Source organism: Panthera pardus, unplaced genomic scaffold (genome assembly GCF_024362965.1).
Source record: "Panthera pardus isolate Hobbes unplaced genomic scaffold, ASM2436296v1 HiC_scaffold_22, whole genome shotgun sequence".
Lineage (NCBI taxonomy): Eukaryota > Metazoa > Chordata > Mammalia > Carnivora > Felidae > Panthera > Panthera pardus.
Genome location: NW_026526788.1, coordinates 51,606,090 through 51,633,964, shown reverse-complemented (window position 1 = coordinate 51,633,964; position 27,875 = coordinate 51,606,090). Strand labels below are relative to the sequence as shown.

The 27,875-nt window shown below is 38.2% G+C and overlaps 1 protein-coding gene across 2 annotated transcripts in view; it reads right to left on the bottom strand.

Moving 5' to 3' along the window:
- Nucleotides 1-25,697, bottom strand: part of BTAF1 (B-TFIID TATA-box binding protein associated factor 1) — a 118,165-nt gene extending 92,468 nt beyond the window's left edge. The window contains exons 1-4 of one of the 2 annotated variants that reach the window (XM_019445075.2): nucleotides 25,395-25,697; nucleotides 11,806-11,929; nucleotides 5,633-5,747; nucleotides 2,575-2,721 (exon numbers count right to left, since the gene is read on the bottom strand). In XM_019445075.2, coding sequence (XP_019300620.1) covers nucleotides 2,575-2,721; nucleotides 5,633-5,747; nucleotides 11,806-11,929; nucleotides 25,395-25,408 — 400 coding nt within the window. In that variant the 5' untranslated portion in view covers nucleotides 25,409-25,697. The remainder of the gene's footprint in view (nucleotides 1-2,574; nucleotides 2,722-5,632; nucleotides 5,748-11,805; nucleotides 11,930-25,394) is intronic. The other variant, XM_019445076.2, reaches the window with a different exon arrangement.
- Between the last annotated feature and the right edge of the window lie 2,178 nt (nucleotides 25,698-27,875).

The following is a 27,875-nucleotide window of genomic DNA, read 5'->3' as shown; positions in this document are numbered from 1 at the left end:
CATATCAGAGTCACCTGTGTAGTTTTTTCTTTTAAATACAAAGACCTAGAGCTCTCCACAGACCTATTAAATCAGAATTTCTAAGATAAGACCAAACACGTATTTTTTTAAGTGACAGGGGGACACTGACTTTTACTCCTGGATAAGGACCAATGATCTCTGATATGATGACAATAGTAAAATTAGTAAGCTTACTGTTGAGAGAGAACTTTTTTCAAATTGGAAAGTTTTTGAAATGACTTCTACCTCCCACATTAGAAAAACTATGCTTTTCTGGAACTTAACCAAATTCTCCTTTTAATTCTCTCCAAAAATAATTAAACTACAATTGACCCTTGAACAACACACAAGGGTTAGGGACACCAATCCCCCAAGCAGTTAAAAATCTGTGCAACTTCTGAGTCCCCAAAAACTTAACTACTAATAGTCTCCTGTTGATCAGAAACCTCACCAATAACATAAACAATCGATGAACATGTATTTATATATTATACACTACATATTCTTACAATAAGCTAGAGAAAAGAAAAGTGTTATTAAGAAAATCATAAGGAGGGGTGCCTGGGTGGCTCAGTAGGTTGGGCCTCTGACCTTGGCTCAGGCCATGATCTAGCCATTCCACAGTTTGAGCCCTGGGTCAGGCTCCTAAGAGCTGGAAGCCTAGAATCTGTTTCAGATTCTGTATCCCCCTCTCTCCCTCTGCCCCTCCCCAATTCATGCTCGCTCTCTCTCTCTCTCAAAAATAAAATAAACCTTAAAAAAAATTAAAAATTAAAAGTCATAAGGAAAACATAATTACAGTACTGTACTATATTTATCAAAGAAAAAAACACATATAAGTGTACCCACACATTTCAAAAACCTATGTTGTTCTGAGGTCAACCAAAGATCTTTCAACAGAAACCATACTGGGGTGCCTTGGTGACTCAGTTGAGTGTCTGACACTTGACTTTGGCTCAGGTCATGATCTTGCAGTCTGTGGGATTGAGCCCCCAGTCAAATCCCTGCTTGGGATTCTCTCTCTCCTTCTCTCTGCCCCTTTCCTGCTCCTTCTCTCAAAATAAATAAACTTAAAAAAAAAAAAAAAAAAAAAAAAAAGAAGGAAGAAAGAAACCATATTAAGAGTTAATAGGTATTTGTCTTTTTTTTTAATGTTTATTTATTTTTGAGAGACAGAGCAGGGGAGGAGCAGAGAGAGAGAGACACACAGAATCTTAAGAAGCAGGCTCCAGGCTCTGAGGTGTCAGCACAGAGCCTGATGTGGGGCTCAAGCTCAAGGACCACGAGATCATGACCTGAGCTGAAGTCGGACGCTTAACCGACTGAGCCACCCAGGCGCCCTGTTTGCCTTTTTTTTTTTTAAGAGGAACAAGTGAAGATCACTTCATTAACTTAGCTAGACAGATATGCTTTGAGTAATAACTAATTTTATTAGCAACAAAACCTGTTCTCTTTTGGTCTTAGGCAAAAGAGCAACTTATTTACTTACAGAAATCCATCAAAAACATCAAGGTTTTTTCCACTCAAAGCATGAATCCTGAATGGCCAAAACATTATTTTACATCCAGATGGATTCTATAAGTTTAAAGATAATGGGACAAGGACCTACCCAACATTTATTTTTCATTTTTAGTGTTTGCTTTGGTCACCAGCATGAGTAGATCCAATTATTTAAAATTTAAAACACATGATAAAAAAGATAAAAAAGAAAAAAAAGAAAACTGTCATACAGTCTCCCAAATGTCCAGAATTGTGAAAACAGCATCACAATCTGTACTAATCCAGGCTTTTAAAATCTACTCAACTGGGAGAACCTGGGTGGCTCAGTCGGTTTTAACCATCTTGAGTTCGGCTCTGGTCATGATCTCATGGTTCATGAATGTGAGCCCCATGTTGGGGTCTGCGCTGACAGCACGGGGCCTGCTAGAGACTCTCTCTCTCTTCTTCCCTCTCTCCTTCTCTCAAAATAAATAAACTTGAAAGAAAAAAATCTATTCAACTGAGGCTCTTGGGTCACACTTTATAATTTCTCTAATACATAATAAAATGCCTGTTCAAATACTAGTATGTATATATTTTTTTTTAATTTTTTTTTTAATTTTTTTTTTTTAACGTTTTATTTATTTTCGAGACAGAGAGAGACAGAGCATGAACGGGGAAGGGGCAGAGAGAGAGGGAGACACAGAATCGGAAGCAGGCTCCAGGCTCTGAGCCATCAGCCCAGAGCCCGACACGGGGCTCGAACTCACGGACCGCGAGATCATGACCTGAGCTGAAGTCGGACGCTTAACCGACTGAGCCACCCAGGCGCCCCTACTAGTATGTATATATTAACAATGCACAGATATAGTACAAAGTCACTGAAAAGAAAATATTCATATGGTACATTAGATCCAAATATTTTTGGTTATCTTCTCCACCCACAGGGCCTCCACCTCCCCAACTGCAAACTTCAGTCAATTTACATTTTGTAACATCTATGTTGATTTTGCATGGGTGATATACAGCATGCCAAGTAATAAATTAGTCTGAACACACACATTTCAGATTTTCTTCTATCGGACTACTACATACCTGATTTTTCATCTTGTACTTCAAATTCTGCACCAGCAGATCCCAAAAGTGATGCCCCATGCTGTAACAATCTACATATATCAAATCTGTCAAAATTCAAGCGATCTGTAGCAGGTGAATCTTCCATAGCACTTTCTGAAGTAGATTCTAAATGAGGTTGAAAAATATTTAATTTGATTATAAAGTCAAAGTATAGAATGAAAGAAAACAGCATCATGTGGGGTGGTTGGGTAACATTTTAAGACAAGTAAAAGGGAGAATTAAGTAGAAAAGCTACTGTGGATTTACTTATGATCAGCTCTTATTTACGAATAAACTATTTAGTTGGAGCCCCCCCACTTCTACAAACTATCAGAATGCCAGTGGGTGTAGGTATAGCTGTTTTTGACTACAAAAGCACATTATATGAAGAAATGCATCCCATATTGAAAAACGTATGCTAAATGCCATACTGTCTCCATTTACTGTTTAACAGTTTGAAAATACCAACGTAATAGCCTGAGTTCATTATAGTGCAAAATTGGAAGACAAACATATTCACATACTATATTCATATATAATAAGCTAATAAGCATCATTCCTCCCTATACCTGAGGAATATCTATGACACAAAGCAAACTATTCATTCAATAGGTCTCCTCATAATATGAGCAAATTATAATCTCCTGGTAAATTGCAAAAATCATACATCCATCTGAGGCCTAAAAGTATCCGTAAAATGTTTTGTATTCCTCCCAAAAAAAGGTTATGCCATGATGAATTTGAAAATCTATTGTAACTGTTCACTGACTTAATTTACCTAGCAGGTATTTGCATATAATTCATCTATTAAACAAAGCATAATTGCTTTAAATTTTCCAGTGATGATAAGCAACCTTACCATAAATTTTAATGCTGGTGTAACTAATTTATTATTTTATAAAAAGAATCTGAGTTCTAATATCTCTATATACCAAAATAAGCATGGAAATAAGCTGAAAAAGAGGAAGCTCTTTTCTAGAACAAGTTATAACTTCTGGTCATGTATTTCATTTGATGAGGGAAGACTAATATAATCATTCAAAATAACAGGTGCTAGATAATTAAAGCAAAAATTTTAGACAAGCTAAAATGTATAATAAAAGTGAAGTTATCAAAGTGACTTGAAAATTAAAACAGGTTGCACCATATTCTCAATTAAAATGTACACCTTTACAATTTTTTTTTATGAAATTTATTGTCAAATTGGTTTCCATACCACCCAGTGCTCATCCCAACAGATGCCCTCGCCAATACCCATCACCCACCCTCCATTCCCTCCCACCCCCATCAACCCTCGGATTATTCTGTTTTTTAAGAGTCTCTTATGGTTTGGCTCCCTCCCTCTCTAACCCTTTTTTTTTTCCTTCCCCACCCCCACGGTCTTCTGGTAAGTTTCTCAGGATCCACATAAGAGTGAAAACATATGGTACCTGTCTCTGTATGATTTATTTCACTTAGCATAACACTCTCCAGTTCCATCCATGTTGCTACAAAGGGCCATATTTCATTCTTCTCATTGCCAAGTAGTATTCCATTGTATATATAAACCACATCTTTATCCATTTGTCAGCTGATGGACATTGAGGCTCTTTCCATAATTTGGCTATTGTTAAAAGTGCTGCTATAAACATTGGGGTACAAGTGCCCCTATGCATCAGCACTCCTGTATCCCTTGGGTAAATTCCTAGCAGTGCTATTGCTGGGTCATAGGGTAGATCTATTTTTAATTTTTTGAGGAACCTCCACACTGTTTTCAGAGTGTCTGCACCAGTTTGTATTCCCACCAACAGTGCAAGAGGGTTCCCGTTTCTCCACATCCTCTCCAGCATCTATAGTCTCCTGATTTGTTCATTTTGGCCACTCTGACTGGCGTGAGGTGATATCTGAGTGTGGTTTTGATTTGTATTTCCCTGATGAGGAGCGACGTTGAGCATCTTTTCATGTGCCTGTTGGCCATCCGGATGTCTTCTTTAGAGAAGTGTCTATTCATGTTTTCTGCCCATTTCTTCACTGGATTATTTGTTTTTCGGGTGTGGAGTTTGGTGAGTTCTTTATAGATTTTGGATACTAGCCCTTTGTCCAATATGTCATTTGCAAATATCTTTTCCCATTCCGTTGGTTGCCTTTTAGTTTTGTTGATTGTTTCCTTTGAAATGCAGAAGCTTTTTATCTTCATGAGGTCTCAATAGTTCATTTTTGCTTTTAATTCCCTTGCCTGTGGAGATGTGTCAAGTAACAAATTTCTGTGGCTGAGGTCAGAGAGGTTTTTTCCTGCTTTCTCCTCTAGGGTCTTGATGGTTTTCTGTCTCACATGCAGGTCCTTTATCCATTTTGAGTTTATTTTTGTGAATGGTGTAAGAAAGTGGTCTAGTTTCAATCTTCTGCATGTTGCTGTCCAGTTCTCCCAGCACCATTTGTTAAAGAGACGGTCTTTTTTCCATTGGATGTTCTTTCCTGCTTTGTCAAAGATTAGTTGGCCATACTTTTGTGGGTCCAATTCTGGAGTCTCTATTCTATTCCATTGGTCTATGTGTCTATTTTTGTGCCATACAAATTTTTTAAAGCATACATTCATTTTTAACTATCATTGCAGTCAGAAAAATAATTTCCACTACAAGATATCTAAAGGACACATAAGAAATTAAAGACTCCTCCAAATATCCATATATAACTGTGCTTAAATTTAAAAAATAATTACACTATTCTCCCAGTAACAAGAGAAAACACTTTCAAATATTTACACTGCACTGATTTAGTTTCCTTTTTTTTTTAAGGACATAAATTCGTTGAGGGAAGCAATAATCTCCATAAATCAAGCATAGAATTAATAATTTAAAAAATATATATGAAAATATAATTTATCTAATATCTTAAAGCATGGTGAAAATCACCTTATTCAATGTCATTTCCCGACAAAGCTGTACCTGAAAATTAAGGCTTTAAATTAAAACTGTAATTTTTAAAATATAAAATGTATAGTATAATTAATTCTACAGTTAGATTTTTATTGCAAACTACTTTTACCACTTAAAAGCACCTTGTCTGGTTCTTGGTATTGGATTCCACTCAGGTACATTTTTCACTATAGCTTCAACAGCCTGTCCTGCTGCAATGCGGGTATCCCAATTTGTACTCCTTAAATATATCAACACCTTAAAAAATTAAAAGATACAACAGTTACTCCAAAAAATATTGTTTGTTCAAGGTAGTCAGAACAGAGAAATACAAATTTACTTGTTGTTAATTTATAGTTTAGTACTTGGGCTTTATATATAAATTATAGATATATATGTGAATACATATAAATACATACACCTTGGAATTACTGTTTACAAGATTCTATCATTCACAGGAAATATCACTACACCTTAAAAAAGGGAAACAGGAAACTTTTATTTAAAAAATACTTAAGTGTTGGGGCACCTGGGTGGCTCAGTCGGTTAAGCATCCGACTTCAGCTCAAGTCATGATCTTGCAGTTTGTGAGTGCGAGCCCCGCATTGGGCTCTGGGCTGGAAGCTCAGAGCCTGGAGCCGGCTTCGGATTCTGTGTCTCCCTCCCTCTCTGCCCCTCCCCCGCTCACACTCCGTGTCTCTCTCAAAAATAAACATTAAAAAAAATAAATACTTAAGTGCATTTAAAAAATAACCTAGCTTTTAACATACTAAAAAGTACAGTGTGTATTTTCATGACGTCCCATTACTTATTGCAAAGAGTTAAAAAACTAGTATAAAGAATAAGGGAGCCTGGGTAGCTCAGTCAATTAAGCATCTGACTCGATTTCAGCTCAGGTCATGATCTCACTGTTTGTAGGATGGAGCCCCATGTCAGGCTCTGCTCTGACAGAGCCTCCTTGAGATTCTCTCCCTCTCTCTCTGACCCTCCCCTGCTCATGCTCTCTGCCTCTCTCTCACAATAAACATTTTTTAAAAACTAGCAGAAAGAATAAATGAGTTCAGCAAGATTGGAAGTTATAAAATCAATATACAAAAATTAATTGTGGGATGCCAGTGTAGCTCAGTCAGTTGAGCTTCCAACGTTTGATTTTGGCTCCTCAGGTCATGATCTCATACAGGTCACAATGTCACACTTCCTAGATCAAGCCCGGGGTCTGGAGTGTCTGGCTCTGGGGTGACAGCTCCAAGCCTGCTTGGGATTCTCTAGCTCCTTATCTTTCTGCCCCTCTCCCACTAGCGAGGGCATACACTCTGTCTCTCAAAGTAAATGAACATTAAAAAAATGAATTGTATTGTAATACACTTTCAATAAACAACTTGAAAATAAAAATTTTTAAATCACATTGTTTTTTTTAACATTTATTTATTTTTGAGACAGAGAGAGACAGAGCATGAACGAGGGAGGGTCAGAGAGAGAGAGGGAGACACAGAATCCGAAACAGGCTCCAGGCTCTGAGCTGTCAGCACAGAGCCCAACGCGGGGCTTGAACTCACGAACCGCGAGATCATGACCTGAGCCGAAGTCGGACGCTTAACCGACTGAGCCACCCAGGCGCCCCTGTTTTTTTTTTTTTTTTTTTTTTAAAGAGAGAGTCTACCCGCACAAACTGGGGAGGGGCAGAGGGAGAGAGAAACTTAAGCAGGCTTCAGACTGAGCACGGAGCCCTGTTGGGGCTGTAGAGATCCCACAACCGTGAGATCATGCATGACCTGAGCCAAAATCAACAGTTGGACACTCAACTGACTGAGCCACGCAGGCCCATAAAAATAATAATAGCATCAAAAAGTATAAAATACTTAAAAATAAACTTAATCCTCAGATCAGTTTTCTAGGTGTGCAGGATGGTTTAGTGTTGGTCTGGCTGTATTTCATGGACACGAGACACACAAAAAACTTCCATGCTGTTCCGCCATCTTGGCTCCCTCCTTAAAAATAAACTTAAAATGCAAGACTCGTATACCGAACATTACCAAAAAATTCAAAATAGCATCAAAAGAAATTAAATAAAATCTAAATACAGTCAACAGAAAAACACCTCATGTTCATGGATATAAAGATTTAATACTGTTGGGGCGCATGGGTGGCTCAGCTGGTTAAGCATCTGGCTCTTGACTGAAGTTCAGGTCATGATCTCATGGTTCATGAGTTCGAGCCCCACATCAAGGTTGACAACGCAGAGCCTGTTTGGGCTTCTCTTCCTCTCTCTCTGCCCCTACCTGGCTCATGAACACACATGCTCTCTCAAAATAAATAAACTTTAAAAAAAAGAAAAAGATTTAATATTGTTAAGATAGTAATACTCCCTAAATTGATCTACTTATTCAACAAAATTCCTATCAAAATCCCAGCTGATATTTTTGCAGAAATGGGCAAGTTGATCCTAAAATTTATATGGAAATGCAAGGGACCCAGAATCACCAAAACAATCTTGAAAAAGAATAATAAAGTTGGTATATTCATACTTCTTGATCTCAAAACTTGCTACAAAGTGGTAGTAATCAAGACAGTGTGGTACTGGCAAAAGAACAGGTACACAGATCAATGGAAAAGAACTGAGAGTCTAAAAATAAAATTGTGTCTATGGTCAACTGACTTTTAAGAAGAATGCCAAGACAATACAATGGAGAAAGAATAGTTTTTTCCACAAATGGTGCTGGGGCAATAAAATGATGACTGTGAACACCTACCTTATCCCATACACAAAAATTAACTCAAAATGAGCCATAAATCTAAAAATAACAGCTAAAACTATACAATTCTTAGAAGAAAACACAGAGGTAAACCTTTGGGACCTTGGATCAGGCAAGATTTCTTAGATTGATCCCAAAAGCACAGAGATATGGAAAAAAAAAGGATAAATACGACTTCATCAATCTTAGTAACTTTTGTACTTCAAAGGATACATTTAAGAAAGTGAAAACACACACACAAAAAAAAAAAGAAAGAAAGAAAGAAAGAAAGAAAGAAAGAAGGAGAAAATACAACCACAGACTGGAAGAACATATTTGCAAATCAAATACCTGGTAAGGAGCTTGTATCCAAAATATATAAGGAACTCTTACAACTCAATATTAAAAGAACAAATATCCCACTTAAAAATGGGCAAAGGATCTAGGCAGTTCAGTCAGTTTATGGTCAATAAACACATAAAACAACATCACTGTCACCAGGAAAATGCAAGTCAAAACTATAATGACATATCATTTCACACTCACTAGTATGGAAATAATCAAAGTCAGTTAATAACAAGCACTGACCAGGATATAGAAAAATTAGATCTCTCATAAACTGCTGTTAGGAATGTAAAACTATGGAGCCAGTTTGGAAAACAGTCTGGCAGGTCCCCAGAAAGTTAAACGTAGTTACTATATGATCCAGCAATTCTATTTGCAGGTATATACCCAAGAGAAATGAAAACATACACCCACACAAAAACTTGTATGTGAATTTTCACAGTAGCATTATTCATCAAAGGCCAAAAAATGGAAACAACCCAAATGTCCATCAACTGATGGACAGATAAATAAGATGTGATAGATCCATAATATATTCATATCATATCCATACAATGGAATATTATTTGACAACAAAAATGGGGAAAAAAGGAATGAAGTAATGAGACACACTTCAATATGAAAGAATCTTAAAAATATTATTTTAAATGAAAGAAACCAGTCATGTTTATATAAAATATTCAGAATAGGCAAATCTATAGGCAGAAAGCAGATGAGGTTGCCTAGGGATGGGTATGGGAGGAGTACTAGAGAATGACTGCTAATGGGCATGAGGTTTCTTTTGGGAGAAATAAAAATATTTTAAAATTAGATTGTGGTGATGATTGCACATATCTAAAATCATTGAGGGGGAACCTGGCTGGCTCAGTCAGTGGATCTTGTAGGTCTTGGAGTTGTAAGTTCGACCCCTACACTGAGTATAGAGATTACTTAAAAATAAAATCTTTTTTTTTTTTTTTTAACGTTTATTTATTTTTGAGACAGAGAGAGACACAGCATGAACGGGGGAAGGGCAGAGAGAGAGGGAGACACAGAATCGGAAGCAGGCTCCAGGCTCCGAGCCATCATCCCAGAGCCCGACACAGGGCTCGAACTCGCGGACCGCGAGATCGTGACCTGAGCCGAAGTCAGACACCTAACTGACTGAGCCACCCAGGCACCCCAAAAATAAAATCTTAAAAAAAGGTAAAATAATTGAATTGTGCACTTTACATGGGCAAATTGTATGGTATGTACATTATATTTCAGTAAGTTTAAAAAACAAAATCAAAAGGCAACAGGAAAACAATGAGGGGAGAAAAAAAGAGGATAGGAGGTGAGAAGGTACTAAAGACAAACTTTGCCTCTTTTGGAATTATTTGATGACAGCCAGCAAGCCGGGACCTAAGTTAAGAAGACCAGAACTCACCTGGAAGGCTGGAAACCTTTTCTCAGTTCAGCACAAATTAGTTTTGCTCACTGTTTCCAGTTTCAGCTCATTCAGTCCTCAATCTCTTCCCTTGGGATGAGAAGAAATGGGTATACCTCTCTATCCCCCTACCTTACACATGAGTATAATGCATCTAATATGCATTCTTCTCCAGGGACACCTGGATGGCTCAGTCAGTTAAGCATCTGACTCTTGATTTCAGCCCAGGTCATGATCTTGTGGTTTGTAAGATTGAGCCCTACATCGGGCTCTGTGATGACGGTGCAGAGCCTGCTTGGGATTCTCTCTGCCCCTCCCCTGCTTGCATACACACTCTCTTGCAAAATAAATACACATTTTAGAAATTAAAAACAAAACAAAACAAAACAAAACATGCATCCTTCTCCATTCTGAGAACATGGAGCCTGTGGATGTCAAACCACTGTCTCTTCGTCTACATACTGTTTAGAAAGTATTGATAATATCTAACTGGGAAATATACTGGAAAAGACAGTCACTGTCAGCCCTCATGATAGGAACTATGTAGTACAGATTTGTACATTCACAACAGCTTAGAACTCCTACTCATATGAATCAAAGAGAGACAGATGAGAATGAAAGGAGGGGGTAATACCAGCAGGAAGAGAGTTATCTTGGGATTTCTAATGTCTGGGCTATTATATTGCTCTCCCACCCTCCTCCCTACCCAAGCTCCCCAATACACAAAGTGCTCCTGTTTTTATTCTGCATGCCAGAGAATTATTAAGCACGTGGAATGTATTGCTTACTATCATACAGGCACACTTCTACAAGTCCACAGAGTTCAATAAATACACAGCCATTGCTTAGGGAAAGAATATGGGCTAAGATTATGAAAACATTGATCCATCAAAGCAGAAAGCCTCCACTTTCAAAACAGGTGATAACTAAAAATGTAATGACAGAGGCTCCTGGATGGCTCAGTCGGTTAAACATCTGACTTCCGCTCAGGTCATGATCTCACAGTTTGCGAGTTCAAGCCTCGCGTCGGGCTCTGTGCTATTGGTTCGGAGCCTGGAGCCTGCTTCAAATTGTGTCTCTTTATCTCTCTGCCCCTCCCCTGCTCACACTCTGTCTCTGTCTCCCAAAAAATGAATAAACGTTAAAAAAAAATTTTTTTAAATGTAATGACAACTTGCTTCTCATATATTTCAATCATTTCCCATGAGTACTCAATCATCTGAAGACAACTATAATTACTAGCTGTTAAAAACAGGTTAGACCACTAATGAACTAGATTAACAACTTAGCTCATTACCAAACTGGGTCAGATTAAAATTTGTGCCACAGGCAAAAAGTTCTATGTTGTCAAATCCCTTAGACAATTAAACCTGATACAAAAAAAAAAAAAGCCAAAATATTTTAAATCTTGTGACAAAAAGATGAAATTTAAAAAAATATTTGGAGACACAGTAAGATATTTAATGGACTCTGAAGACCACAAATGTGACTAAAATAAGACAATTTCTGGGGCACCTGGGGGGCTCAGTGGGTTAAGCATCCGACTTTGGCTCAGGTCATGATCTCACAGTTTGTGAGTTCGAGCCCTGCGATGGGCTCTGCACTGACAGCTTGGAGCCTGGAGCTGCTTCGGATTCTGTGTCTCCCTCTCTCTCTGCTCCTCCCCTGTGCCTACTCTGGGTCTCTCTCTCTGTCTCTCAACAATAAACATTAAAATTTTAAATAAGTAAATAAATAAAAATAAGACAATTTCTATCATTATATTCCTACCCACAGATAAACTTCTACAATAGCATTATACTAAATGGAAAAAAAAAAGGGGGGTTCTTACTTTAGATAAAAGATTATTTAGTTCATGGGGATGAAGCTTTACCACTTCTCCAAGTTGCTGTGCAGCAGCTTTTCTTGTAACTGGAGTAGTGCCAGTATCCAGTAAGATAAAAAGACGGTCAAGCCTAAAATAACAAAAATATAATGATTATTCTGAAACATGTTTCCTCATAGGTGTAAGCTTGAGTCAACAAATGTATTGAGCATTTATGAAAGAAGACCTATTCTAGGGTTGCAGGAGAAACTTCTACACTCAAGGAACTTGCAATTGGGGGTAGGGTGAGAAGGAAGGCAAGTACACAAATAATTAGAATACAGTGTACAATAACACATATTCTAGAAAAGAAATGCAAAGTGCTTTGAGTGGGAACAGAGGAAGTAAATACTATATATCCCCAACTGTATAATATTGAAAAGGCTTCATAAAAGAAATAGTATATGGGATGGACTTTCATAGGTCAGCCATGAAGGTCTTGGTGCAAGAAAGAGATGGGACTAGAGCTCTATTTTAGGAAGATTAATCTGGCAGCAGTGTGAAGCATGAAATGTAATGGAAGAAAACTTTTAGAGAATTTTAGTCTAAAAGAGCAGACCTAAACTACGATCATGACTAGAAGCCTAGAAAGAAGTTGGGAGAGACACTGCAGAGGCAAAACATACATAGTGTAATAAGAATGTCAAGGAAATGAAAGATTTCTCAGACTCTGGATCTTAGAAAATGAAGAGGTCACTTAAAAAAATGGGAACTAGTAGAGGAAATATTGTGGGAAATGATGACAAGCTTACTAGTGGCGGGGACAGGATAGCTACAAGAAACCAAAAAAGATAGTTGGAATAGAGATGTGAAGTTCAGGAAAAATTGAGACTGCAGGTATACAGGTATATGAAGTCATGTGTGTAGAAGTGACAAATGTGGCAATAAACAAAATCTCTGAGGAAAGAGTTTCCAAAGGCATACAGCATACTGGCACAAATTCTAGAGTCACAACATCACAGTTCAAACTCCAGTTCTACCATTTAACCAATGACTAAAGCTTGGAATATCACAATGCCTTATACCTGGAACAGGTGAGGAGAAGTGGAACACTATGTTCTTGTGGTTTTGGGATACAGGAAAATCCTAAGGTTTTAGAAAGGAGAAAGGCCAAGTCACAAGTAATTACCACCAGCTGTCCACCTATCATATATAGGTCTAGCTTTCCTATCACACTACTAATCAGGCTCAGTAATGCAAAGTGAATGCCAGAGGTAATGAAAAGAGCCTCATACTTCATATAGGCAATAAATGGGTACTTTAAAAAAATACAGAGGATGGTAAAGTTATATCAACTGCCTAACCCTACACAAAGGGAAATTTAAAGAATACATTTTCAAATTTTATCTAATGAGAAAGAGAAAGCAAGTAAGGTCCCAAAGCTAACCATGAGCATTAAGCATCAATAAACTACAGTGAAGCTTGTATTTTACTTCTGGGATTACAGGTATTTTTCTTTCACAAAGAGCTAAAAAATTACACAACAAAGCTCTAAACGTCTTTTGTAAGATAAACCTATAAGGGGCAAATGAAATGGGCTGGATTGTTCTTTTCTTTTCTCTGGTAGTATTTATCAAACTAGCCAGTCACTAATAAGCACAGAATCATTATAACTAGTAAGAAATAGAACTAAAATCTTTTTCAGTCAAGAACAGTAAGGGTACCTTGAAAAGTTTTCAACTGCTTCAGAACAAAACACTAAGAGGTAAGGTTCAAATTTATAGTTAAGGGAATATAGAAAGGACAAATTTCAAGAAAAATATGTGAGGTAATAAAAAAGCCAGTGATAACAAAGAAAAACAGAAACACAACACAGTTTTTGCTTCTGATACAATGAATGGCACACAGAGTGATCATAAAGAAACTAATTTTTGTAAGACACACAAAAATGAACTTACTTTATATATACACCATGTATGGACACAATCCACCTGCTGAGACAATTATTCTCCTCATTAATTCAAGGCTGTCTAAATACTTGCCTTTACCCATTTATTCATCAGGTTTTGCTACAGATTTGGTGAACAGTGACTCAGAAATAGTGGGACAAAAGAATAGGAGAAAAAAAAATTTTGACAACTGGTGTTATTTAAAAAATTCTATGACTGTCAGACCTAAATCCCTTCCCCATAAAATGATCTTCCCCCCATCCCACACATAACTCTCAGAATGCCCCTTAAGTTATTTTCATTTTTAAATCAAGTTGTGATATTAATGTTCACGAGAATCATCTCTGAGCCTCCACAACAAATACTTGCATGTTGCCATTACCATATGATTTTGTCAATGAAATTTGCAAAAAGAGATTTCAAACATCTATGAACAACTTTCTGTAATTATCAAGACAAAAATTCATTTTAAATATTCTATATTAAGGAGTATCTGGCTAGCTTAGTTGGTAGGGCATGCGACTCTTGATCTCAGAGTTGTGAGTTAAAGCCTCACGTTAGGCATGGAACCTACTTAAAAAAAAAAAATCTTTGTATATTATATGGTAGGCAAAATTATCAAAAATTAAGTTTTATTACAAAGAATGATTAGTCTTAGGTCAAATTTATGCTACTCTAAATGGACTTATATTTGTATACGCTGCATGTCTTTTTTGTAACAATACTGGGCTCTCTTATATGTATACAGTTCATGTAGATTCAAGACTTTCCTGTAGAAAACTGTGGTAAAATGGAAAACAAACTAGACTGAAAGTTAGGAGACCTTTAGAAGTCTTATTGCTGTCACATGTTGGAGGATTCAGGGAAATTTACTTCATTTAACCTCTTATTTTGGAGGGTAAAACTAGATAATTTAGGCATATTTTAGTTTCACATCACTGTGGGGTTTTTTTTCCCTTTTTTCTTATGTAACGTAATATTTGTCATATCTCTGACTTATTTGATGTGAAGTTCCTTAGACCTCACCTCTGGACAGATTTCAACTACTTCATTAATTCTTTTTCCAGGATGGAGATTCTGCTTTTTATGACCAAAAGCAAAGCTGGCTGCAAAATGAACACTGTAAGGAAGTGACAATACTACCCTGTTTATAAAGTTAAAAGAAAATGGACAGATTGTAACATTTTCCCCCATCATTTCCACCTTCCTCAAGACGCGGTTACCATTCCTCATTCCTTAAAAAAGGAATGCACTACTTCACTGAGTAGATCTCTAGGCTTTGTAACAAATCTCAAGTTCTCCTCACTACCTCTAAAGATTGCTCGTTACCCTCATCCTATTTCAAATGGAAAGACAGTCCTCACTTCTCTTTAAGGTTTAGATATTGTCCCACTGTTTCCTTGATATCATCCTCTTCTAGCTTCAATCATCCTTTCTCTAATACTTTAAATCACTGCCTTATTAATCTATTCCCTTCTAGCTTTAAATATGCAAAAGTGTGTCTCTAAAGAGAAAATAAACGGCTTGCTCCTCATCTCCTAGTTTACTTTTTCTTTTTTCCTGCCACGCATCACAAACAAGTGTTTAAAATCACTTCTTTTAGGGATGCCTGGGTGGCTCAGTCGGTTAAGCGTCCAGCTCTTGATTTTGGCTCAGGTCATGATCTCGCTTCAGGCTCTGCACTGACAGCATGGAACCTGCTTGGGATTCTCTCTCTGCCTCTCCCCTGCTTGCACGTGCTCTTTCTCTTTCTCACGCACTCGAAATAAGTAAATAAAACATTTTAAGAAATCATTTCTTTCCTCACTATGCACAATTTCATCCTTATCAGTCAAGTTTCTGTTCTTCTCTTCTACTAAAATAGCACACCTGATGGGTCACCAATAAACTTGTAAGCTCTAAATCCAATTTTTTTAAGCCCAATTTTCTTGACCTTTCTATAACATCTGATATCAGTAAGTACCCCATTTTTAAGACATTTTTCTTCCTGAGTTTTCACAACTTTATATTACCTTGTTTCCATCTGAATTCTCAATTTTTCCCCTGGTTTCCCTCTTATTGCTCTCCCATATTCAATCCTTAGCTCCTTACCCCACCAGTTTCTCCCTTAGGAAACTAGGTTATTTGTTTAAACTGTAACAAGGTACAAACAATCCCCAAAACTAGTCTATCTAGGAGCTCTAGTGCCACACTTCCAACTGCCTGGTGAGCATAACCCCCTCGTAACATGATCTTATTGCTAGATTTATAGTACTCTTAAAGTACTCTTTGATCAAATTACTACCTTACCCTAGAACTGTCAATGGCTCACCCTTACCTATCAGACAGTAATCAAAATCAAAAAAGTATCTCCCAAACATGGGCCTTTTTGGTTTCCACAATTTCGTCTATATCATTTCTTCCACTTGGAGTGTCTTTTTTTGGTTCAGTTCTTGAGCTAGCTACCACCCATCGAGACTTAAAATCCTTTACCCTTTTGAAACGATCTCAGACTACTGTATCACAGAGGTGAACTCCGGTAATCTACACAAATTCTCATCTTGAGTAGCCATTTTGGTATTTATTATGTTTTGTTTTATGGCACCTCTTACATTAATTTGTCACATGATGTCTTATGCTCGTTAGGCTTCACCTCCTTCAGTGATTCTTTTTGTCTCCCACAATACTTTGCATAGTGTCTCTGCAAAGTCTTTGCTTAGCATTCAAATATTTGCTTAGTTGGTATTTACTAAAATTAAAATTACAAAGAAAAGTACACATTTCTTAGGGCCAAGTTTAGGCACCATTTTTAAGCAAAAAAAAATTGTGTGCTAAAAAAAAAGGGGGGGGGAGGTGGTGCTATATTAGAATTTTTTTTGCTTCCTTTGAGAAATACCCTTGATCTGTAATACCTATATGAAAACAAGTTGTAAAAATAACAACTGATGCTAAGGTAATGCTTCAGTAAGTGGTAAGATCAGCACAGCAGTACTTCAGCATTCTGAACATCAAGGCAGTTATGCCTGCTCCAAATAGCAAGCTGAAAGAGACCATGAAATGGGTACTGTATTCCTTCAATAATCTCCATACTTTCTAAACTCTCCTTTAGTCCCCTCTACCCAGCTTCACTGGAACCACACTCCTGCCCAAAGACCTTCAACTCCTCTCTAACTAATGCTGATCCTCTCTCACATCCATATAGTTCCTCCTGCCTCTCCTTTCTGCAAAGCCTTTTATCCCAATGCCATGTCATGTAACTTCTGCTCTTCCATCAGCCAACTGTCCAGGGGGTAGTAGATCAGCTCACTCTCTCGTTTAATCCAGGCCTATTTATTCTCACATCTTCCACCTTGGTAGTAGCAAAGCTTGCCTCCCTGAATAGAGGAATGGGGATAAAAGAATGCTTCCTTGGGTTTTGTTTGTTTGTTTGTGGAGTTCTCCCTTCATCTATCCAAAACAGCAGAATAAACACCACACAAAAGGAAGAACAAAGGGACGAGCAGACCAGGATCTGACAAGAGGGCAGTATGATCTGTTACCCTGGGGTAGCCAGCTATGAGCAAGCAGGGTAAGCATCAGGGTCAGGACTCAATGGAAAAGGCTGGTATAGTGAACTGGTGGGGGAAGGAGAAGGGGCATGAGCCAGGGTCAGTACCATGTTGGAGGGCAGATAGGGCCCTTGGTGAGGGAGAGATGTGATGGAAGCTAAGTGGTCAGAAGAGAAAGAAAGTTAAAAGAAGGGCTAATTGAGGAAACACAGTACTTACACCAATACTTTTTGAGAGAGAGGGATCGTGCAAGTGGGCAAGCAGGGGGCGGGGGCGGGGGGGAGGGAGAGGAGGAAGGAGAGAGAGAGAGAAGCAGGGCTTGTGTTCACCAGATTCGGGACTCAAACTCACAAACTGTGAGATCATGATCTAAGCAGAAGTGGATGCTTAACCGACTGAGCCACCCAGGAGCCCCACAATATTTCTTATGGCTAAACCTTCTCTTGCAGAATAGCTAGTAGGGGGGGAAAATGCCATTCTTCATTCTTTGAAGGACAGACAGATGGAGCAGAAAGAAGTAATAGATGTCAAGCTGTATGAAAGGTACCAAAGACTGAAAAAATAAATAAAACATAAGGCAATTATATTTGACAATACCTACTGGTTATGAATTTACTGATAAGAAATCTGGCCCATTTTCAATTTGGACTTTAATTCAGAGAGAATTATACAAGACATGATTCATGTTTTGTTTACCAACCTGTGACTACAGGCAAGTGCTCTAAAGGCTGCCTAGAAAAAAGAAAGAGTACATGGAAGTTTGTAAAGGTTATTCAGGCAGGTGCAACCTAACCCCTCTTCTCTTCAGCTGTTTGCATAATGAAGTAAAGACATAAAAAGATATGGAAGAATATCATAGACATTTTGAACTATATCCTAGGTAACTACTTCATCACTCATTTATTAAACGAGTATATGCTGGGGCGCCTGGGTGGCTCAGTCGATTAAGCAGCCAACGTTAGCTCAGGTCATGATCTCACAGTCTGTGAGTTCAAACCCTGCATTGGGCTCTGTGCTGAAAGCTCAGAGCCTGGAGCCTGCTTGCTGACTCTGTGTCTCCCTCTCTCTCTGTCCCTCCCCTGCTTGCTGTCTCTGTCTCTCTCTCAAAAATAATAAACATTTAAAAAAATTATTTTAACAAATAAAAAAATAAAGAAGTATATGTTGTGTTCCCAACTCCTTGGTCATTTGAAGATTAAAGGGGGGAAGAAAAGGTATAGGCGCCTGGCTGGCTCAGTCAGTTGAGCATGCAACTCTTTTTTTTCCCCTCCCAATTCCGGAGGCTTTATTAAATGATTATTTCTTCAGTATGTCAGTTTTTTTGTTTATTTAGGGGCATGACATTGAGCCCAACTCAATCTTTTTTAACACTGTTTTTTACTACTGTTGTGGTTTAATTTAAATCCAAGTTAGTTAACATATAGTGTAATAATGATTTCAGGATTTCAGGATTAGAATTTAGTGATTCGTCACTTACATATAACACCCAGTAGAGCATGCAACTCTTGATCTCGGCATTGTGAGTTGGAGCCCCAAGTTGGGGGTAGAGATTACTTTAAAAAAAAAAAAAAAAAAGGCAGGGGGTATAAAAATAACTTCTTCAATCTACTTCCAACCTCAATATTCTCAGAATTTAAATTAAGCATCTTTGAAAAATAGTATAAGGTCAACTAGGAGAATACCTCACCTTAACGAAGAGAATGATCAGTCAAGTCTGTCCAGTTTGTTACACATTTTCACATTTAACAAAAGTCCAGTAAAATTTAAAACAAACTGTTTGAATTTTTTACTTTTCTGTGTGACTTAGGAAATAAGAAAGTAAATACCTGATATGAACACTGTATTATAAAGTCTCACATATTATTATTAAACAAGAAAGTTATGGTCAAAAGAAACAACTTCCAAGAAATTCTCTAGACCGCTGTTTTTAAATGTATACCTTCTAGATCATAACGTGGGTAATCTGAAACTATGTTAATGGCATATTCTTTAAACAAGAAAGATTAGTTAAGACCACAGACAAAACTGAGAATCAATATGAAGATATGAAACCAAACCAAAGCCAGGTGGAAGGCCAGGTGCATGCTAGAATAAATTGCATTCCCCCACTACCACAGTAGAACATGAATTTCTTAAAATGGGGATTCCGTTTTTGTTCTGTTGTATTTCTAACACCTAGAACATAGAAAGCATTCCACAAATACTCATTAAATGAATGCTGAAAAAGTACAATCAAACTGAGTTATTTTCTCCAGGACATTTTTTTCTAACCTCCATTCTTGATCCATCCATCAAGCTACAGTCTTTTGCATTACTTTATCTTAAAGATAACATCTAGGTTCAATAAAACTATTCTAGACCCAGCAATGGCACTACTAGGTATTTATCCAAGGGAGACAGGTGTGCTGTTTCAAAGGGACACATGCACCCCAATGTTTATAGCAGCACTATCAACAATAGCCAAAGTATGGAATAAGCCCAAATGTCCATCAATGGATGAATGGATAAAGAAGATGTGGTATGTATGTATATATATACGTATATATGTATGCATATATATACATACATATATATAAACGCATATATATATACATATATATATAAACACACACACACGTGCACACACATATACAATGAAGTATTACTCAGCAATCAAAAAGAATGCAATCTTGCCATTTGCAACTACGTGGATGGAACTGGAGGGTATTATGCTAAGTGAAATTAGTCAGTCAGAGAAAAACAAAAATCGTATGACTTCACTCATATGAGGACATCAAGAGACAAAGGGAAACAAAAATAATACAAAAAACAGGGAGGGGGACAAAACATAAGAGACTCATAAATATGGAGAACAAACTGAGGGTTACTGGAAGGGTTGTGAGAGGGGGGATGGGCTAAATGGGTAAGGGGCACTAAGGAATCTACTCCTGAAATCATTGTTGCACTATATGCTAATTTGGATGTAAATTTTAAAAATAATAATAATTTTAAAAATAAATGTATTTGTACCAAAAAAAAAAAAACCAAAAACAAAAATTCCAAGATCCACAATTCCAATGGAAAAAAAAAAAAAATAATAACATCTAGGTTCTTCAGAAGGAATATGTTATTTTATAAGTTCATACAAAATTGTGCACTTTAATGGCTAAAACGGTGAATTTTATGTTACGTGTACTTTATCACAATTTAACAACAACAAAACCCTTTGAGGAATAAACCAAAGGAAACTATACAGATTGAAATGTAAAAGCTTCTATATACCTCTTCTCCCTCTCCTGGCTTTTTTGTCCCTAACTTTTTTTTAGTATGAAATATTTGACATATTGTAATTTACAATAGTTCCTTCTGTCAATCCTATAATGAATTGAAATTAGCAGTAATGGAGGAAAAGGACAAGCAAACACAAGAAACCTGTGCTGTCCTAGAGATCATGAGTATCATTTTAGCATCTTCTCTGTCAGTAGGAAGGATCCACTGGAACTTCCCCTACATTAAGAAACTTCCTTTTATTTGGCAGAACAGGACTGTTGAAACATGTTTCTCTCAAGTATCAGCAGTACAGAGAGAATTAACAAAACTGAGCAAAGTTCTGATCAAATGTAGTAATTTGTTTCTTCCATAACAGGGTATGATCCCTTTTTTCCAGAAACTTCTCTGAACAGTGCATCATTTTCAAATGCAAAAATATGTCACAGACTTCAGATACAAATAATGCAGAGTCTAATAATGCAGGCAAATCATAATTACTGTCTAGACATTTTAGACATGACCTTTATAGTTTAGATCAATGAGGAAAAATTCTCTAAATTATATTTTTTAATTTATATGATCAAGGGAAAAATATGTTCATATTAGCTAGTCAAAGTACAAGGGTCAGTTCAACCAACTGTGGCATAAACTGGCAAAGGTATGATAAACAACCTTAAAAAAAAAATCCTGTAGTAACTTGTGGAAGGTAACATTAACGCCCACGGGTTCACCACCTTCTGTAATGAACATAAGTCTTAATTTCTCTAAGGTTGCCTTTACTGTTGATGGCCCAACCAAGTGATAAATGTTACTGGGAGAAAGGTTCACAAGGCAAAACAGCAGCATTCAAAGATTTAACAATTATTATTTCAGCTGTTGGCAAGCAACACTGAAAGCTGTAATGTATATTAATGTCTTTTTGCTGAGGTTGGTTTTGTGGGAGCAAGTAGCTCATGAATGAGCTTAGCTGACTTTCCAGCATTCACATCTTAAGGGCAACATTGTTCTCAACTCCTACATTAAGAGTCTAAAGGAAGGGATGCCTGACTGGCTCAGTCAGAAGAACATGCAACTCTTGACCTTGGGGTGTCAGGGTCATGAGTTCAAGCCCCACAATGGTGTAGAGATTACTTAATAAAAACGTTTAAGAAAAGAGTCTAAAGGAGTCGTACATTTTTCAGTAATACCTCTCTGCATTTTACAGAGAACTTCAAATACTACAATTGTATTTGCATTTTTAGAGTATCAAAGCTTGTTTGTAAGACTTAACTCTCCCACAAATCAATAGTTGGCCATGTATTTGATAATTTTGCCACATTCTTACAATTCAATGTACAGTAAAACAAGGCCTTTATAAAACTGTAAGTAGGGTCTAAAAAATTTAATCACAAAGTACAAGGTTGTATTATATCGAATTTGCATTATACAAGACCACATTATCATAGAATTGTACTATATTATAAACTTTTCTGATAACATTATGTTTTTAAAATTATAATCCTCGGGGCGCCTGGGTGGCTCAGTCGGTTAAGCGGCCGACTTCGGCTCAGGTCACGATCTCGCGGTCCGTGAGTTCGAGCCCCGCGTCGGGCTCTGTGCTGACAGCTCGGAACCTGGAACCTGTTTCAGATTCTGTGTCTCCCTCTCTCTGACCCTCCCCCGTTCATGCTCTGTCTCTCCCTGTCTCAAAAATAAATAAAACAAACAAACAAACAAACAAACAAAAAAAAAAACGAAAAAAAAAAATAAATAAAATAAAATTATAATCCTGGCTGATATTCAAAGCTATGGTGAAAGTTTGTCCTCCTGGGGAAAAACTATAGCTAAACTACAAGGACTCACTGAAAAACACTGGAAATATTCTACTGTATACATAAACTATGGTAAAATCATGACAGCTATTAAAACAAGAAACAAAATCACTCATTCATTTAAAAAAAAAAAAAAAAGTGTATAGGACACTAAGAGCCAGGCACTCTGCTGGGAATAGAAAGATCAGACATATTTCCTTCTCTCCAGAGTGCATGTAAATCCAAGCAGGGAGAATAATTAAACAATTACAAAATATGATATTATGACTGACAGAAGTACATATTGGTGCAAGTAACTCAGATGAAGTAAAACTAGAAAAAGCTTCCCTAAGTCCATATAAGCTTAGACCCAAAAACCAAGGTTAGACTTGGGGTGGGGGGTAGGAAAGAAATGTTCCAGAATGAAAGAATGGGAGGTGAGAACACAGATTCAAAATGAAAGGGAAAGAAGAGGAGAGGGAGCAAGAGAGGGAGAGAGAGGGAGAGAGAGGGAGAGAGAGATGCAAGAGATACAGAGAACCTGATATATGGTGATGAAGCTAAAAAGGTGAAGCAGGAACCAGATCACAAAGAATCTATTTTGTACTCATGCTAAGGCAAAAGAAAACAACTAAAAGGTTTTGAGCAGAAAAATGACAGTAAAATTTGCATATTAGCAATAATACAGCTGAAGTGAAGAATAAATTAGAGGGGCGCCTGGGTGGCTCTGTCGGTTAAGCGTCAACTTCGGTTCAGGTCATGATCTCGCGGTTCATGAAATCAAGCCCTACATCCGGCTCTGCGCTGACAGCTTGGAGGCTGTTTGGGATTCACTCTCTCTCCCTCTTTCAAAAATAAATTTAAAAACTTAAAAAAAAAGTTACAAAAAAAAATTAGAGATGCCATGGGAGGCAGGAAGACAAGTGGCTGCTGTTGTAGGTGTCTTGGATTAGAGATGATGGTGGTAGGAGCAGGATTGTGGTAACTGGTATGGAAAGAAAGAAGACTGGCCAGAGAAAGATTGGAAAGATAGATTAACAGGATTGGATTTGGTGACTGGTTGGATGGGGGGAGAAATCGTTTATTATTCCCAGATTCCTGAACCTGGCAATTAGAGGGAATGATGGTACCAGCTAATCATTTCCCTTCTGCTGGAAATATTTACAAGGTCCTAAAAATATTACAGTGCAAAAAAAATGTTTTAGATATGATTCTGGCAAATATGACTTTTACCTCTTGAGCTATCTTCCACCTATTCTGCATAAAATATCAAAATAAGTCTGCATTCTACAAGCACACACCAACAGGGGAAAAAGGAAATTTAATTAGTAAAGAAACATGCTTAGTGTACAAAGAAGGCCAGCTTGAAATTAAAGTTTGCTATTCAAAGTGAATCTGCAAATTAAAAAGGCAAGGACTGATGGTATCCCAAAACACAAGACACAGTGTCTCAAAAGTTTCTTCCTTGAATGATCTTATGACCAAAATATACACAGGAATAGCTTTTTCATACAACTAGGACAGGTTTTTTTCTCAAAATTTTTAAAAGTAGAATTTAACAGAATTTTGGCAAAGAATCTACATTAAAAAAGAGCACCACTCTTTGAAATCCAGTATCAAGAACAAAAGACAGCAGCTTTCAAAACCCATTCATTCAGAAATTTAGGTGCCCTAAACTTCTGTAAATAGATTAGCATAGGCCAAGCAGATTAGTCTCTTTTTAAATACTTTCCTTTTGTCTCTACAAAACTACATCCAATACTGTGAAAACGTGGTCTGCTCTAAGAGAAATTTCAAGAGCTACTCATTCTCTTAAACATTGTATCACCTGTTAAACAAATCTCATATTAAGTTGATGTATCTATGTATTTATAATGTATACATTTACATGGGCGGTAACAAATTAGAAGATACACCTTCCAGTACTTGCAAAAATTTTAAATGCCATTCTATTCTTTCAAGGCAATTTTATATATCCCAAAATAAGAATTTCCTCACACTGAATGGATTCAATTAATCTATGAAATAAAAATTAGATGCTCCATACTACAGGTACCTCGCAACCCCCTTAAATCAACTCCCAGGGACTTCTCCCACACACGATCTCATCAGTTATCTAGGGAGTCTGGGAGGGGTGGGTTCTTCTCTTCACTTGCAAAACAGACAGAGCTTGAGTATCTATGGTGTCAAGGAAGGTGTCCAATTAACTGTAAAAAAATGAATGAAAACTATTTGTTTTCTGAACTACCCTTGCTTCCTTTAGCCTAAGTGGTAGAAAGACCCAGTTCTCACGAAAGCTTACTTTATCAACTCTAGTGAACGTGGTGATTCCTGACTGCTACCACAGGGACTATCCCCCTACTTACACTTCCAAAACCAAACCTCTAACAAAGTTTTCCCACCATCCTATCATACTGAAGGAAAGGACTTTCCTCCCATAGCCTTACGTCTTATTGGTTGGTCTGCAGGTTTCCTAGTCTTTCCTGTTGATAGGCAACATTATTTTAAAATAATTTAAGATCTGTGATAACTTTCACGCCTTAGTTAAGAAAGACGGTGCTATCAGAATAACTTGCCAAAGATTCCTGACGGCTGAATGTTTGTTGAACAAAAGAATTATACCGTAAGAAAAAAGTCCTCATAAAGAACATATCCCTAAAGCCACAGATAACTTCTAACATAATTAGAAGTTCATTTAGACAACAGTAATTCAACGCTCCCAGACCTCGACAGTTATTACCAAGTTTTCCCATGAAATGGAGGTTAGGGATCTGCCTTAGAACACTAAGAGAGGTAACAGGCTCTAGAACTGAAAGAAGGAAGAGAAACCAGAGAAGAGAAGCATGGTGAGGAAAGAGAAACACTAGCTCTAACGTGGCACGGGGTCTATTCAACAAGAAAAAGACATTTTGAACCGATTTACGAGGAGTAACTCGAGCCCAAACCCTCGCAGACGTTGGGGCGAACTCCGAAGTCTGTGGAAGAAGGCGCCCGAGCCCAGTGACAATGGGAACCGACCCTATCTAGGAGTGGGGGCACCGAGAGGGGACCGTGCCTCGCCTGGGCCACCTTCCCGTCCGCTCGTCAGGAGCGAGACCCACCTGGAGACCGCCATGGCCGGGCGCCGGCGGTTCGGAGCTCCCCGCGAGCTACGCGCCGCGCCGCCGAGGCGCTAGTTTCCAGAGAGCAGAGCGGCGCAGGCCCAGGCCGCGGTCAGAAGGGAGCGGCCGGTGCGGCGCGGGGTGTCCCGCCGCGGGCCCTGGAGCATCTGCCCCGCCGCCTGCCCGAACTCGTCCCCGCCGCGGCCGGGGAGCAAGGGTCTGAGGCGGCGGCGGAGGCGGCAGTCCTCCGACCCGCACGACTTCAAACCGGGGGCCCCCAGCCCCGCTCTTTGCTGACGCAGGCGTCGGCACGCCGGACTGAGCGTCAGCGCGCCGGAAGTGACGTCAGCGCACCGCCAGGGCCTTTGCTACAGAGGGTGAGGCCGAGGAGTGCGAGCAGTTTTTGCTTGGCGGCATGCGCCTGGGAGAAAACGTTTGTGGTCATCTGTTTGTCATTAGCGACGCAGGAAAGATAAATAAGGGTCCCCTTATTTCCTAGAAGGGAAAGAAGGCGATTTAGCCAAGGTTCTGGAAGTTCAAAAACTTGGTTTCTAATTCCTTTACTGCCCTCACCCTCATCCCACCAGATTGCTAGAGAACGCAGGATCCGAAAGACCTTGGGCATGATGCTCTGCTCCAGGTGGCGATGCCAGTGGGAGGGGTGAAAGCAATAAAGATCTGCAGTGGCACTTAGGACACGGCTCCGGTGTTTGCCATATTTGCCAGAAGTTCTGCATAGCTATTGTAGGAAAGGTCTTCCGCCAACCATTTTGCCAAACCAAGTTTGACTTCTTACCTGTTTATGTTGTAGGTACCATAATTTTCTCAACCAGAGGTAAAAATTCCCAGCCCTCTTTTTTTTTTTTTTTTTTTTGCTAATGTGGCTATTCAGTCCCTTAGTTCGTTTTGATTTCAAACATTCTTCTGTCACTTAGTGCAGGTCCTTACCACCTTAAACTTGATTTTTATGATAGTGGCCAAAGTATTTCTCCAGCTTCTGTGGTCGAGCCCATCTTAGAGGCCACAAGCAGATGAATATTCAAAAACACTGCTTTTATCGTGTCACTCTGTATATAAAACTTGTCCATTGGCGTCTCATTACCTGAAGACTCTATGTCTCAACCCCTGAGTCTGGTTTTCATCTATAAAATGAAGCTAGTGAGAATTACTCTAGAAGGTTATGGAAATAAAATGAGGTCATGTATCTAGGGGAGCTTACAAGAAATTTGTAAACCACAAATTAGTATATTAAGGGGAAAGAAACTAACAAGTGCCTGCTATGTAGTAGGCATTTGGCATGCATTATCTCATAATTCCTAGGCCAACCCTGTAAAGTAAATTTTAATCTTGAATTCAGAGGTGAAGAAACTAACAGAAAGTTTAAATAATTTGCCCAAGATCCAAGTTAGTAATATTTACTGTCGTTCATTTATTCAACAAATATTTACTTGGCACCTGCTCTGTGTCAAGACACTTCACTAGGCACTGTTTGTACTGTTAGACAACATCTGATTAAACTGATGTTTAAGTATCTTCACATTTCATGGTCTTTTCACACCCGCCTTCTCAATGTATTTCCCACCACTGAAACTGACAAGCAGGTACCTACTTCACTGATTATGCACTGCATTTATTTATTCAGCCAAAATTTAGTATTTACCACTTGCTGACCTCTACTAGAGATTGAAGCTTCAAAAGAAACCAAAACAAACAGGGTGCCTCACTCTGGTTGAACTTACACCCTAACGGAAATAAAAAGAGTAAACAGATAAACAAGAAAACATCATGTTTACAGGGCTCCTGGGTGGCTCAGTCGGTTAAGCATCCGACTTCAGCTCAGGTCATGATCTCACAGTTCGTGAGTTTGAGTCCTGCATTGGGTTCTGTGCTGACAGCTCAGAGCCTGGAGCCTGCTTCAAATTCTATGTCTCTCTCTTGCTCTGCTCCTCTCCAGCTCATGCCCTGTCTCTCTCTCTCCTTCAAAAATAAATAAAAACATAAAAAAAAACCACATCATGTTTATATTCCATGTAAAACCAAATGCTGGGATAAATTAGACTCTAGGATGATTAGACTCTAGACTGGGTAATAAAGGAAAAACCAGGAGGCACCTAACCTGAGGCATGAATGGCGGAAGGGAGCCAGCTGTGTAAAGATCCGGGAAGACTTTCAGGTAGAGGATACACTAGTGTAAAAGCCAAAGAGAAGTTTACTGTGTTGGGAAACAAACTGGGAGAGATAGAAAGGGGGCATCGTAAGGAATTTGGATTTCACTCTAGATGCAGTAGAAAGTCATAGGAGAGTTTTAACATGTGAATAAAATGATCTGATCTATATTTTAAAAATATGACTCTGTAATAATCCAAGAGGTGAGTAGATATATAGTTCTAAATGACATTTAGAAGAGAGGAAATGACTAATATCATGGGTTTGTAAGGGATGGTGTAATAATCAAATATATTGATGTCAGACTGACTTGAC